Below are 12,757 nucleotides of genomic sequence, written 5' to 3' on the forward strand. Positions count from 1 at the left end.
AACTCTTTTCTGTAGCCTCCTGCTTTCTCAGTACTACTTGTCCCATCACCTACCTTTGTCATCTGCAAACTTAATAGTAATGTCCTCAGTTCCTTTGTCTGGATTACTAATATAACTTGGGAATGGCTGTCGTTCCAACATGGGTTGCTGCAAAATTCAAATAGCCATTGGCTGCCATTCTGAAAAAGACCCTCCAGTCAGCCAATCCTCTATCAATGCCAGTTTCTTGCCCCAAACACCAAGGGCTGTTACCTTAGCAGCCTTCTGTGTGGCCCTTTTTCAAAGGCTTTCTGGAAATCCAAATAAATCACATCCAATGGCTCTCCTTTGTCTAACTAGCTCATTACCTCCTCAAAGTATTTTAACAGATTCGTTAGGCATGACTTCACCTTTACAAAGCCATGCTGCCATACTCCTAAATAACATCTTGAATAATAAATTCCGAAATGTTACCAATGATTGAAGTCGGGCAAACTAACAGTTTCCTGTCTTCTGCCTTCCTTCTTAAACAGCGTGTTAAATTAGCCATTTTCCAGTCCTCTGGGACCATCCTAACTGCAGTGATTCCTGAAAAATCACCAATCCATGTACAGTCTCCTTAGCCATCTCCTTTCTAAAATTTATGGGTAAAATAACATTTAAAAAAAAATTGTTCCATGGTTTGAAAGTTTAGTTTGATACTCATTGTGACCACTGTCCTTTTGTAAAGCTATGGGTTACAGCAGTGTTTGCAGACTAACTGGAACCGACGGAGTTTTGTACAGATGGAGCTTTGGTAGGTAGCAAGAAGCTGATTCATTTTGTGGGCAAGTGATCAGTGATTGATGACAATGGCTCTGTGTCTGTCTGTCTGTCTGCCAACAAGCATGTCATTGGTTTTCAGATAATGAACAGCTTGGAGCTAGGAGCAAGATGCAGAGAAGCTAGTAGGTTTTCACTGTCCAGGAATGCTTCCTCTGTTCTCTGCAGTAAGCCCCTTTTAACCTACATAAAACAAGGTTATTGTTCCTTCAGTTTCTGCAAGCTGCGACTCTTAATTGATAAGCTAGTGACCTGTTTGAGTGAGCCAGCCATTCTGTGCCTTTTTGCAGACCAGAGGAATCATCCAGAAAATGACGATGGAGAAGCAGCATTCTGACCAGTGTAGGAATCATCTCAGTAAGCTTTGTGAACTGGTGACATTGGGTTGTTCTCTCAAATTTTTCCTGCAGTCGATAACATATCTTTTATTTGTGTGTGTGAGTAAAAGTAAGGGGGAGTTTATAAGGGAATTAACGTTTTAATTAGTGTTATGTGGTGACTGTTTGTTTATAATTGTTTACCTGTAGCTAAGAGTCTAATTACTTAGAATAAGTACTAATTCTTGTTAAGTATAGAAAACTGGTCCATGATTTCTGTCAAACTGAATCTGAAAATTAGGAAATCTTCATATATTTAAAAAAATCTTTAACTTGTGTGATGACCGTTGATTCCCAGTGAGATGTGACAGTATACTTGTAAAAAGTGAAATTAGCATTTAGTCCTCGAGAGGGTGAGCATGGGAGTTCATGATAGGTAATTAGGACATTAGGTAATTAGGTAATTATGATGAATGACCTTTTTCTCTGCCTTCACAATAAAGAATACAAAAAAAATCTCTAATACCTGTAAATCAGGAGGTTGATGGAAAACAAAAATACGGTAAAATTATAATTTTTAGGGGAGCAGGGAAGTCTGGCATGGGGAATGTTTAAGATTGATGATTAGGATGATTATAGATGCGCACTCAAAATAATTAGGAAGACCCAGCACAATTTTCTGAAAGAGAAGACTTGTTTAACCAATTTATTGGAATTCTTTAAGGGAGTAAAATGGCATTGTGTAATGTCTCTGTCTCAACTGCCCCAGAGGTGTGTAATAACATCTCTGAGCAGGTTCATTAGAAAAATATATTTAGAGTAACATGAGCCTTGGTGCGCAGTGGTAATGTCTCTACCCCTGCACCAGGAGGCCTGGGTTCAAATCCCCCTGCTCCAAAGGTATGTAATAACATCTCTGAATAGGTTGATTAGAAAAAGTAGATTAAATAACAAAAAGAGTAACATAGGCTGCAGTGTGGTGCCATGATAGTGTCTCAACTCTTAGACCAAGAAGCCTGAGTTCAAGTCCCACTTGCTGCAGAGGTGAGTTGTAACATCTCTAAATAAGGTGATTAGAAAAATAGGTTAAATTGCAAAAGGTAAAAAAAAGAATAACATGGGCTGTCTTGTTGCACAGTTGTAGTGTTCCTACCCCTAGACCGGGAGGCTCTGATTCAAGTCCTACCTAGGTTCAATATAAAAATTTTAACAATTAGTGGAGCAGTGTGTACTGTTGATAAAGGGGGGCCTGAAGATGCAAAATACTTAACAGAAGGCATTTAATAAGGCTATTATAGAAAATTCAAATCTTATGGTCAAGGGGATAACATATTAGCATAGTCAGAAGATTTGGTTTTTCAAATCAGGGAATAGGTCTTTCCCTGATTTGAAAGACGTGACCAGTGGAATTCTACTGGGTTCTGTGGTGGGGTGTTAATTTTTTTTTACAATTTATAGCAATGATTAAATGAATAGTAGTGAAGCTAAGGTAGCTAAATTGACATCAAGCAAGGTGAGAAAACATGTTGTGAAGAAGTCAGAAGGAGCTTACAAGCAGATATAGATAGGTTGAATGAATGGGCAAAAATCTAGCAGGTGGAGTATAATGTGGTCACGTGATGTTCACACTAGCAGGAAGAATAACCAAGTATGCTATTTAAAAAAAGAACAGCTGTGAAATTCTGACTTGTTTATAGGTGTTGTTTTCATGCATGAATCACAAAAGTTAGCAAGCAGGTACAATGGGAACCTAAGCAAAGAAAGATGTTATGATTCAATTATACAGGGCATTGGTGAAGTCTCTTCTTGAGTATTGCATAGAACGTTTGTGCTCTCCTTATTTAAGAAAGAATGTAAATGCCCTGGAGGCAGTTCATAGGAAGATTACTAGATTGGTAACTGAAGTGAGTGGGTTGTTATTATGGGGAATAATTGGACAGAGTGGGCTTGTTTTCACTGCACTTTAGAAGAACAGGTATGATTTGTTTGAAGTGACAGTGATTTAGGAGAAGTTTATTCTGTGGTCTGCCCAGAATTGGGCAGCATCGTTTTACAATAAGGAATTAGCCCTTTAGGGCAGAGAGGAGGGAAATCTTTTTGAGGTTTGAGAGATTTTGGAACTGTTTACCTCAAAAGATGGTGCAAATGGTATATTTGAATATTTTTAAGGTGGAGGTTGATTCCCCTGCTGAACAATAATCTAAGGTTAAAGGGTACAGATGGGAACACAAGCAAATCAGCAGTGATCTAGTTGAATGGTAGCACAAGCTCAAGGGGGCAAAATGTCTACGAAAGCTAGTTCATATACTTGTATGTGAACCATTAAATTCTGGGGAATGAATCCCTAATCCATTTAGCCCTAGTTTAACCCTTGAAGTCCATGTAATATCCCAGCAAATTGAAGCTGCCCTCTTTTCACAAACAAAAGATCTTTGCTAAGCTGGTGGTAGGGAGAGGTGCTGCTGTTGGTATTCCACGTGCAGTCTAACTAGGATTTTGTGTAAATAAAATGTGACTCGTACGCAGTGGTATTCTGGTCCTTTGGATATAAATGACATGTGTGTTATCCATTTTGATTATTTTCTGTACCAGTTTTTGACATTGTAATGGTCTATGTGTTAGGACCCTCCAACAACTTTGGACTTCCACTTAGTTACATTCGTTTCTAGCTTTTCACCATTTGGAAAATATCCAGTTTTAACCTTTCAGTTCCAAAATGAATGACCTCACATTTGCCTATGTTGAAATCCATTTGTCAGGTTTGTCCATTGACTGAATTTAGCAATGTCTCTTTATAGTATTGTGCTTCCATCTCCTGCTTATACTGTTGTCCATCTTTGTTTTGCCATCAAATTTAGCTATGTGGCTTTCTGTTCCATCATTCTAAGTTGTTAATAAATGTGAATAGTTTTCGTAAGAAATCTTTTTAAAACAAGGTCAAAAGCTGTCACTGTATAAAGCAGTGAAATATATATTTATAAATTGTTTATAGGTTGCTAACTTTTTGTTTTACTGATGCTACAGTTTTTTAAACTATGTACAGGTTCTCTCAGCAATGGTTCTTCAAATGGATCGATACTGTCACCTGAGGTGGCAGTTGAAAATGCAAAAGAGGATAGGTTACACACTTCTCGGAAGGGAGATGGAAATGATGCAAGCTCATCGGAAAATGAAGATGGGCCAGTGAGAAAGAGGTTAGTGTTCCCTTGATGTCTGTTAATCTTGTTCAATGGAAAAGTGCAGGGACTTTTGACTTTTAAAGATCATTGTCATCTTCAGTGTTAAAATATATTCATCTTGTTGAATGGATTTTAATTGGCCCCAGAGAAAATTCTCTCCAAATACAGATACCTGACTTCAAACCCTAGACCTAATTGTTATGATTGCATTTCCTTAACCTAGGATGGCTTGCTTCTTGCCTCTTACTTTGGACATATTCTAAAGTATAATCTGAAAATTTGAAATTTAATGATATTATCAACTGGGAAAATTATATAAATGACTGAAATGTGGATTTAAGCTCTCTCATGCTCTTTGGAACATGATCTTGTGGTGTACTAAGCCAACAGCTTGGATGTTGTTAAATTAGATCATTTTACCACTACAGCTAATATAAAGTATTGAGTTTTTTAAAAAAAATTAACTTTTCAGAAATTTGATTTTGACATGTTAAGAGTCTTTTGTCTATTGACTATTGCAAATATTCATTTTATTAAAGTATTTGATATAATGTTTCCATTTTTGAAACTTTGGCTGAATGATCTATTTTTCATTAAAAAGTATAATTGTTTAGGAATTTACTGGTTGTAAATTCAAAGAGTTGTGAAGTAAGACTTTAAAAACATTGAGTGCAGTATAGTAGTGTATTTGAATATTTGTGTTTGAGTAGCCTGAGATGTCAGTAATATTTGACTACATTCCTACTTGTCAATTTGTCCATTTTCCAAGAATGCATAAATTTGTAATTTAAATATTTTGATTGCTGGATTCAATTGTTAGCACTTTTTTGCTCTGTCAGAATGTTGTAGATTCAAGCCTCAGTCCGGAAATTGAGTGCACAATCCAGGCTGACCCTTCAGTGCAGTGCTGCTAGTATACTGTTGGTAGTGCAACATTTCTGGGGAAATGCTTGTCTATTGAAATGGAATTTAAAAATCTCAAGATACTGTTTAAAGGAGAGCATGGTGTCCTAAGCTTTGCTCCTCCTTTAATCAACACATGAAGTCTTCACTTAATATTGCGGTTTTATTCCTGAAAGTGGGACAACTTAAAATGTAATATTGATTCCCACAGGAATCAAGATTGGAATAAGGTTCTGTATGATCGTCTTTCAAGGAAAGAAAATTATAACTATATTCCAAAATAATCCAAGTGGAAATGCAGTACCTTTTTAAATGTCTAGGTTCTGAAATGAGAAAATGAAATGAAATAACGTGAGTTTCCCTCTTAATGACTTACCTAGTGGCCTCCATTTGCAGCAGTGGGAGCAGTGAGAGCTCAGACCAGAGGGCTTGCCGATAAGGTAAATTTCCCTTTTAAAAGAGAGTCGTTGAGGAGGAATACGCAGTTGATAGGGCAAAGGTGCAGTCAGTGTGATGGGTTGAAGTGTGTCCATTTTAACGGAAGAAGTGTCAGAAATAAGGGTGATGAAGCTGAGGAGATGGGAAAATAGTAGTCATTTTATTGGGAGTTTTCTACAGACCCCCCAGTAGCAATAGAGACACGGAGGAGCAGATTGTGAGGCAGAGTTGGAAAGGTGCAGAAGTAACAGGGTTGTTGTCATGGGTGACTTTAACTGCCTTAATATTGATTGGAACCTCCTTAGTTTGAATAGTTTGGATGGGGAACAGATGGTATGGGAAAGTGTTTAATTGGGGTAGGGGGTATTTCAATGGTATTAGGCAGGAACTAGGGCACCTAAAGTTGGGAACAGATGTTCTCCAGGAAATGCACGATAGAAATGTGAGGTTGTTTAGGAAGCACTTGCTGATAATGCTGGAAAGGTTTGTCCCACTGAGGCAAGGAAGGGATGGTAAATTGAAGAAACTATAGTTGACAAGGGATGTGGAGTCAAGAGGAAGAAGGAAGCTTACTTAAAGTTGAGACGAGAATCAAACTGGGCTCTAGACCGTTACAAGGTATTCAGGAAGGAACTGAAGAATGGACTTAGGAAAGCTAGAACAGGGCATGAAAACACTTTAGCAGGCAGAATTAAGGAAAACCCGAAGGCACTCTATGCTAGTGTGAGAAACAAAAGGATGGCCAGATGGAGCATAGGGCTGATCAGGGATACTGGAGGGAACTTGTGCCTGGAGTCGACGGAGGTTGGTGTGGTCCTTAATGAATACTTTGTTTCAGCTTTCACTACTGAGAGGGACATTCATGTTTGTGAGGACAGCATGAAACAGACAGATATGCTCAAACAGGTTGATGTGAAGCAGGAAGTGCTGAAAACTTTGAGAAACATAGGATAGGTAAACCCCCAACAAGACGGGATATACCAAGATTAATACAGGAAGCGAGGGAAGAGATTGCTGCACCTTTGGCGATGATCTTTGCGTCCTCACTGTCCACTGGAATAATGCCAGATGATTGGGGTGGGGGGGAGCGTGGCAAATGTTATTCCCTTGTTCAGGAGAACTGCAGACCAATCAGTATTATGTCTATGGAGGGCAAATTATTGGAGTGGATTTTGAGAGACAGGATTTATGATTACTTAGAAAACCAAAGGTTAATTAGAGATAGCATGGCTTTGTGAGGGGCAGGTCATGCCTCACAAAACTTATTGAACTCTTTTGAGGATGTGACAAAATACATTGAAGGTAGAGCAGTGGATGTGCTGTACTTGAATTTTGGCAAGGCATTTGATAAGGTTCCCCATGGTAGGCTTATTTAGAAAGTAAGGAGGCATGGGTTACGGGAAAATTTGGCTGTCTGGACACAGAATTAACTGACCCATAGGAGACAGAGGATGGCAGTAGATGGAAAGTATTCAGCCTGGAGCTTGGTGACCAGTGGTTTTCTGCAGGGATCGGTTCTGGGACCTGTACTGTTTGTGATTTATAAATGATTTGGAAGAGGAAGTGGAAGGGTGGGTTAGTAAGTTTGCCAATAACACCAAGGTTGATGGGGTGGTGGACAATGTGGAGGGCTGTTGTAGGTTGCAATGGGACATTGACAGGATGCAGAACTGGGCTGATAAGCAGCAGATGGAGTTCAACTGGAAAAGTGTGAAGTGATTCACTTTGGAAGGTCAAATTTGAATGCAGAATACAGGGTTAAAGGCAGGTTTCTTGGCAGTGTGGAGGAACAGAGGGATCCATGTGTCCATGTCCATAGATCCCTCAAAGCTGCCACCTAAGTTGATAGAGTTGTTAAGAAGGCATGTCGTGTGTTGGCTTTCATTAGTCGGCGGATTGAGTTGAAGAGCCACAAGGTTCTGCTGCAACTCTATAGAGCCCTGGTTAGACCACACTTGGACTATCGTATTCAGTTCTGGTTGCCATAGGAAGGATGTGGAAGCTTGAGAGAGGGTGCAGAGGAGATTTGAGGATGCTGCCTGGACTGGAGAGCATGTCTTATGAAGTAAGGTTGAGGAAGCTAGGGCTTTTCTCATTGGAGCGAAGAAGAATGAGGTGACTTGATAGAGGTGTACAAAATGAACAGAGGCATAGATAGAATGCATAGCCAGAGACTTTTTCCAGGGCGGAAATGGCTATCACTGAGGGGTGATTGGAGGAAGATTTAGGGGAGATGTCAGAGGTAGGTTCTTTACACCAAGAGTAGTGGGTGCGTGGAAAGCACTGCCAGTAGTGGTATTAGAGTCAGGTACATTAGGGACATTTAACCGACTCTTGGATAGGCACATGGAAGATGATAGGGTGAAGGGCATGTAGGTTAGTTTGATCTTTGAGTAGGATTAAAGGTCGGCACAACATCGAGGCCCAAAGGGCCTGTGCTGTGCTGTACTGTTTTATGTTCTAACTGTTAAAAGGAAACAAATCCGACAAATAAAAGGAAATGCGACGTTCTACTCACTGAACCTTCTGTAGTGTATGCACTTATGTCCCTTTTTTTTTTGACCCATGCCAACTGGTGGCAATTGCAGTGTGGCTGGTGGATCCAGTGGGCTGTCTTGACATGTGGGAGCTTCCTGCAAGTACAGAATTTGGGCAGTAGTGCAGCACTGGGAGAGGCTGTCTGTCAGAAGTCTAAACCTAGATATAGTCTCAAGTTTGAGAAGAGACAAAAAGATCATGCAAAGTTGTTGCAGATCAGGCATTACATGTTATGATATGATATTAAAATGAACCTTGCAATGTTCCATAAGATTTCTGGCCCCAATAATTTAGTGAGGTTAAATGAAGTAATGCTTAATAGGGCTGTGTTGAACTGGAGTTTCCTGTAATGCTGCTGCACATCACCTGGTTGTTTTATCATCTTTAGAGTTTAATGGGACTTGGTACAAAATTGCCTGTCACATCTGGCCATATAATGTTCAGGTGCCTGAAAAGTTGAACCTGAGATTTTACTCTTCTGCCACCTGATTTCTGGAAGTCTAAATTTGTAGAATCCCTACAGCGTGGAAGCAGCCATTTGGCCCATCAAGTCCACACTGACTCCAAAGAGCATCCAACCCAAATCCCCACCTAGCCTGCACATCTTGGACACTATAGGCAATTTAGCACTGCCAATCCACCTAACCTGCACTTGTTTGGACTGTGGGAGGAAATCAGAGCACCTGGAGGAAACCCATACAGACACCGGGAGAATGTGCAAACTTCATGCAGATAGTTGCCTGAGACTGGAATCCAACCCAGGTCCCTGGCGCTGTGAGGTAGCAGTGCTAACCACTGAGCCACCCCTAAGTATATTAATTTACAGGATGAGGACATTGCTGGCTAGGCAAGTATTTATTGTCCATCACCTAATTGCTCAGAATCAACCAGGTTGCTATGAGTCTGGAGTTGCATGTAAGCCAGACCAATTAAGGATGACAGATTTCCTTACCTAAAGGACATTAGTGAACCAGATGGATTTCTCTGATGATCAACAACAGTTTCTATTGAATTCAAATTCCACAATCTGCCAATGGCAGGATTCAAACCCAAATCTCCAACATTACCCAGGATCCAGTAATATTACCATTAGGCAATCGCCTCTCAGGATGAGAGGGTGGGTTTTGAACTCGGTGGGCCTCCAGATTCCCAGCGTAGGGACATTACCAAAAACCCAACTAGTTCCATCAGAAAGTAACAGCATTGTCCTGATTTGAATAGCAGAGGATGGATCCATTGACCTCTTGGGTTATGGGTCCAGCACATGCCTAAGCCACTTTCCTATCTGAAATTGTTAGGTGTACAAATTTTTTGCTATTAAAACATTTTACCAGTAGATACCATGAATCATTGGCAAAGACCTTTGTATAATTTTCGAACGTTTCAAATAGATTTCCTTTGTTCATGTTGAGTTCTCTTTTAACGTTTTGTTTGGTCTAAACTCCATAGCTTATCCTAGTTTCTTAGATTCTTTTGATAAGATATCGACTTGATCTCCTTATTGCACACTCTTAAAGCCAATAATTTCCTTTCACTGAAGTGTGTTTGGAACTGTATGTGTAAAGAGTAAAAATAAAGAGCATTTTTCAAGCATCATGTGATATGGTACAGTTTGAGATAAAATCATTGTGCACTGTCTCAAAGTTAGAAACATTTTAGCTTATCCACAGAACTAAACTTTTTTTATTTATTCACTCATGGGATGTGGGTGTTGCTGTCTGCACCAGCATTTATGGCTGATAGCGAGTTTTGAAACGATTTGTAGCTCAGGTTGAGGTTCTGGATGTAGGTTTGCTCGCTGAACTGGAAGGTTTGTTTTCAAACCTTTCGTGACCATACTAGGTAACGTCTTCAGTGAGCCTCCGGATGAAGCTCTGGTGGTGTAGCCATTCTCTATTAATGTGTTTGGGTTTCTTTGGGTTGGTGATGTCATTTCCTGTTGTGACATGGTTTCCTATGGTGATGTGATTTCCTGTTCTTTTTCTCACGGGGTGGTAAATGGGATCCAAGTCAATATGTTTGTTGATAGAGTTCCGGTTGGAATGTCATGCTTCTAGAATTTTTGTGTATCTCTGTTTGGCTTGTCCTAGGATGGATGTGTTGTCCCAGTCAAAGTGGTGTCACTCCTCATCCATATGTAAGGCTCCTAGTGAGAGTGGGTCATGTCTTTTTTGGCTAGTTGATGTTCATGTATCCTGGTGGCTAGTTTTCTGTCCAATGTAGTGTGTGTTACAGTTCTTGCAAGGTATTTTGTAAATGACATTAGTTTTGCTCATTGTATCAGGTCTTTCAAGTTCATTAGCTGCTGTTTTAATGTGTTGGTGGGTTTGTGAGCTACCATGATGCCAAGGGGTCTGAGTAGTCTGGCAGTCATTTTGACGTAGGGGAGATTGGCTAGGGTTTCTGGATGTGTTTTTTATGCTTGTTTGTGTTTGTTGCTGAGAAATGGGTGGACTGTGTCCATTGAGTACCTATTCATTTTGAGTACACGATATAGGTGATTTTCCTCTGCTCTGCATAGTTCCTCTGTGCTGTAGTGTATGGTGGGTCATTGAAATAATGTTCTGATGCAGTTTCGTTTGTGGATGTTGGGGTGATTGCTTCTGTAGTTCAGTATTTGCTCCGTTTGTTGTTTTCCTGTAGATGCTGGTTTGAAGTTGCCCATTGGCTGTTTGCTCTACTGTGACATATAGGAATGGCAGTTTGTTGTTTTCCTCTTTTTAGTGAATTTTATTCCAGTAAGGGTATTATTGATGGTCTTGAAGGTTTCTTCAAATTTGTTTCATTTAGTGATGACAAAGGTGTCATCCACATAGCAGACCCAAAGTTTGGGTTAGATGGTCGGCAGAGCTATAGTTTCTGCATTACTGCCTCTGCTAAGAACCCTGATATCGGAGATCCCATGGGTGTTCCCTTGGTTTGTCTGTAGGTTTTATTGTTGAAGGTGAAGTGGGTGATAAGACATAGGACTATTAGCTTGATGATATTGTTCTTGCTGATGAAGTTAGTGGTGTTTGGTGTATGTGTCTTTGGTTCTTCTTATAGTGTAGTCAGAGTTTCCTTGACCAGGTTGATGTTGTGAATAGGGCTCTTACGTCAAAGGAGACCATTATTTCCTCCTCCTCTATCTTAGTGTGTTTGGTCTTCAGGAATTCTTGGGTGGAGTGGATGGAGTGGCGTGGCGTGAGTCTTCTACTAGCAGAAATCTGGAGAAATAAATAAGACTGACTTCCAAAAAGTGAAACCAGATGGATCCAACAGACCACACTTCTACAGATTACCCAAAATTCACAAACCAGGAGCCCCCCTAAGACCCATAGTCTCACTACCTGGAACACCAACTTACAGACTGGCCAAGGAGCTTCACCAAAGACTAAAACAAGGCCATCACTGTTAATTCCAGGTTGTTATTGAATTCAAATTCCACCAACTGTCGTAGCAAGATTTAAACTCAGGTCCCCATGGGTTTGTGGATTAATAGTCCAGTGGCAACATCAGTGGCTTCCCCATTAACTGAGAGGTCTTAAATTAGAATGTTACAATATGCTATGCTTTGGCATTTGACATCATTTTATCTCTCACAGCTGTTATTGACTAGGTCAGAAATGGCCTTGGATGAATGGAAGTATTTAAATTTGGCAAAGTGAAGAGGCTTGGAGAGCCAGTTGTGGTTTTAGTGAAATGTTAAAATTTTTTGGTCTTATTCAGGGGAAAAAAAGTACACTTGCAGTGCTATTCTCATCAGAATGACTTGTGAAATGCCACTGCGTTTTGCTGTGGGTGTTTCAAGTGCATCTGTCTTTTTTTTCCTGACTGGATGGGCTGAGGAGGAAAGAGTACGGAGAGCCCGGTTTAACACTGAGCTCTGATGTTTCATGTTTTAATTCCAATTAACAGCCGAGAAACTTTTCGGATAGAAGCAGATGTTGAATTACTATAATACTGTTTTCCTTAGTCTGGAGTTTCTTTTACTTTTAATAGTTTATGACTGGTTGTAATATTATTTCAATTCATTATAGTCCTTCATTATAGTTCTTTCAAAATGAAGGACAACAATGCAAAAGAGGGATTGCAGTGAATTTTTAAATAGAGATAATAAACCATCTAATTCAGTTATCAAAGACCCATCTACTTGTATTAGAGTTAAAACCATCTTTAGTTTAAATCCTTTTTTATATTGCAGAATTCTTCCAGTAGAAAGTGTTCTGTAGTTTTAATTGGTCCCAGTGCACTTCAGTTGGGAGCCCATGGGGAGAGATTTTAAAAATAAGTTAGTCACCCTGATCAATGCCCAGTGACCTAGCTGGAAAGATCACTGATGCTGTGAAAACATCTTTTCCTCATCCGATTGGCTCAGTGTCGTCTTGTCTGTATTGACTTGTGTTTGTTATGGAAAGTGCACACATCGGTGTTCAATGCAAATTAATATATCCTTCATTAGAAGTCTGCACTTAGGCCCCTATAGTGCTTCCCTTTTTAAAAAGTGGGCTAAAACCCATGGAGTGATCCAAAATTATGGATGATACATGGGTAGTCGCTGATAAATTTAGTAAATAAGGAGATCTCTCCTGAATTTCTGTA

The 12,757-nt window shown here is 39.8% G+C and overlaps 1 protein-coding gene across 2 annotated transcripts in view; it reads left to right on the forward strand.

Annotated features, from left to right (window-relative positions):
- Window positions 1–12,757, forward strand: part of jarid2b (jumonji and AT-rich interaction domain containing 2b) — a 458,793-nt gene that overhangs the window by 236,321 nt on the left and 209,715 nt on the right. For both annotated transcript variants that reach the window (XM_043719074.2, XM_043719075.2), the window contains one exon: window positions 4,162–4,312. In XM_043719074.2, coding sequence (XP_043575009.2) covers window positions 4,162–4,312 — 151 coding nt within the window. The remainder of the gene's footprint in view (window positions 1–4,161; window positions 4,313–12,757) is intronic.

Source organism: Chiloscyllium plagiosum, unplaced genomic scaffold (assembly GCF_037043375.1).
Source record: "Chiloscyllium plagiosum isolate Xiang-an unplaced genomic scaffold, Cpla_swu_hap1 HiC_scaffold_34, whole genome shotgun sequence".
NCBI lineage: Eukaryota > Metazoa > Chordata > Chondrichthyes > Orectolobiformes > Hemiscylliidae > Chiloscyllium > Chiloscyllium plagiosum.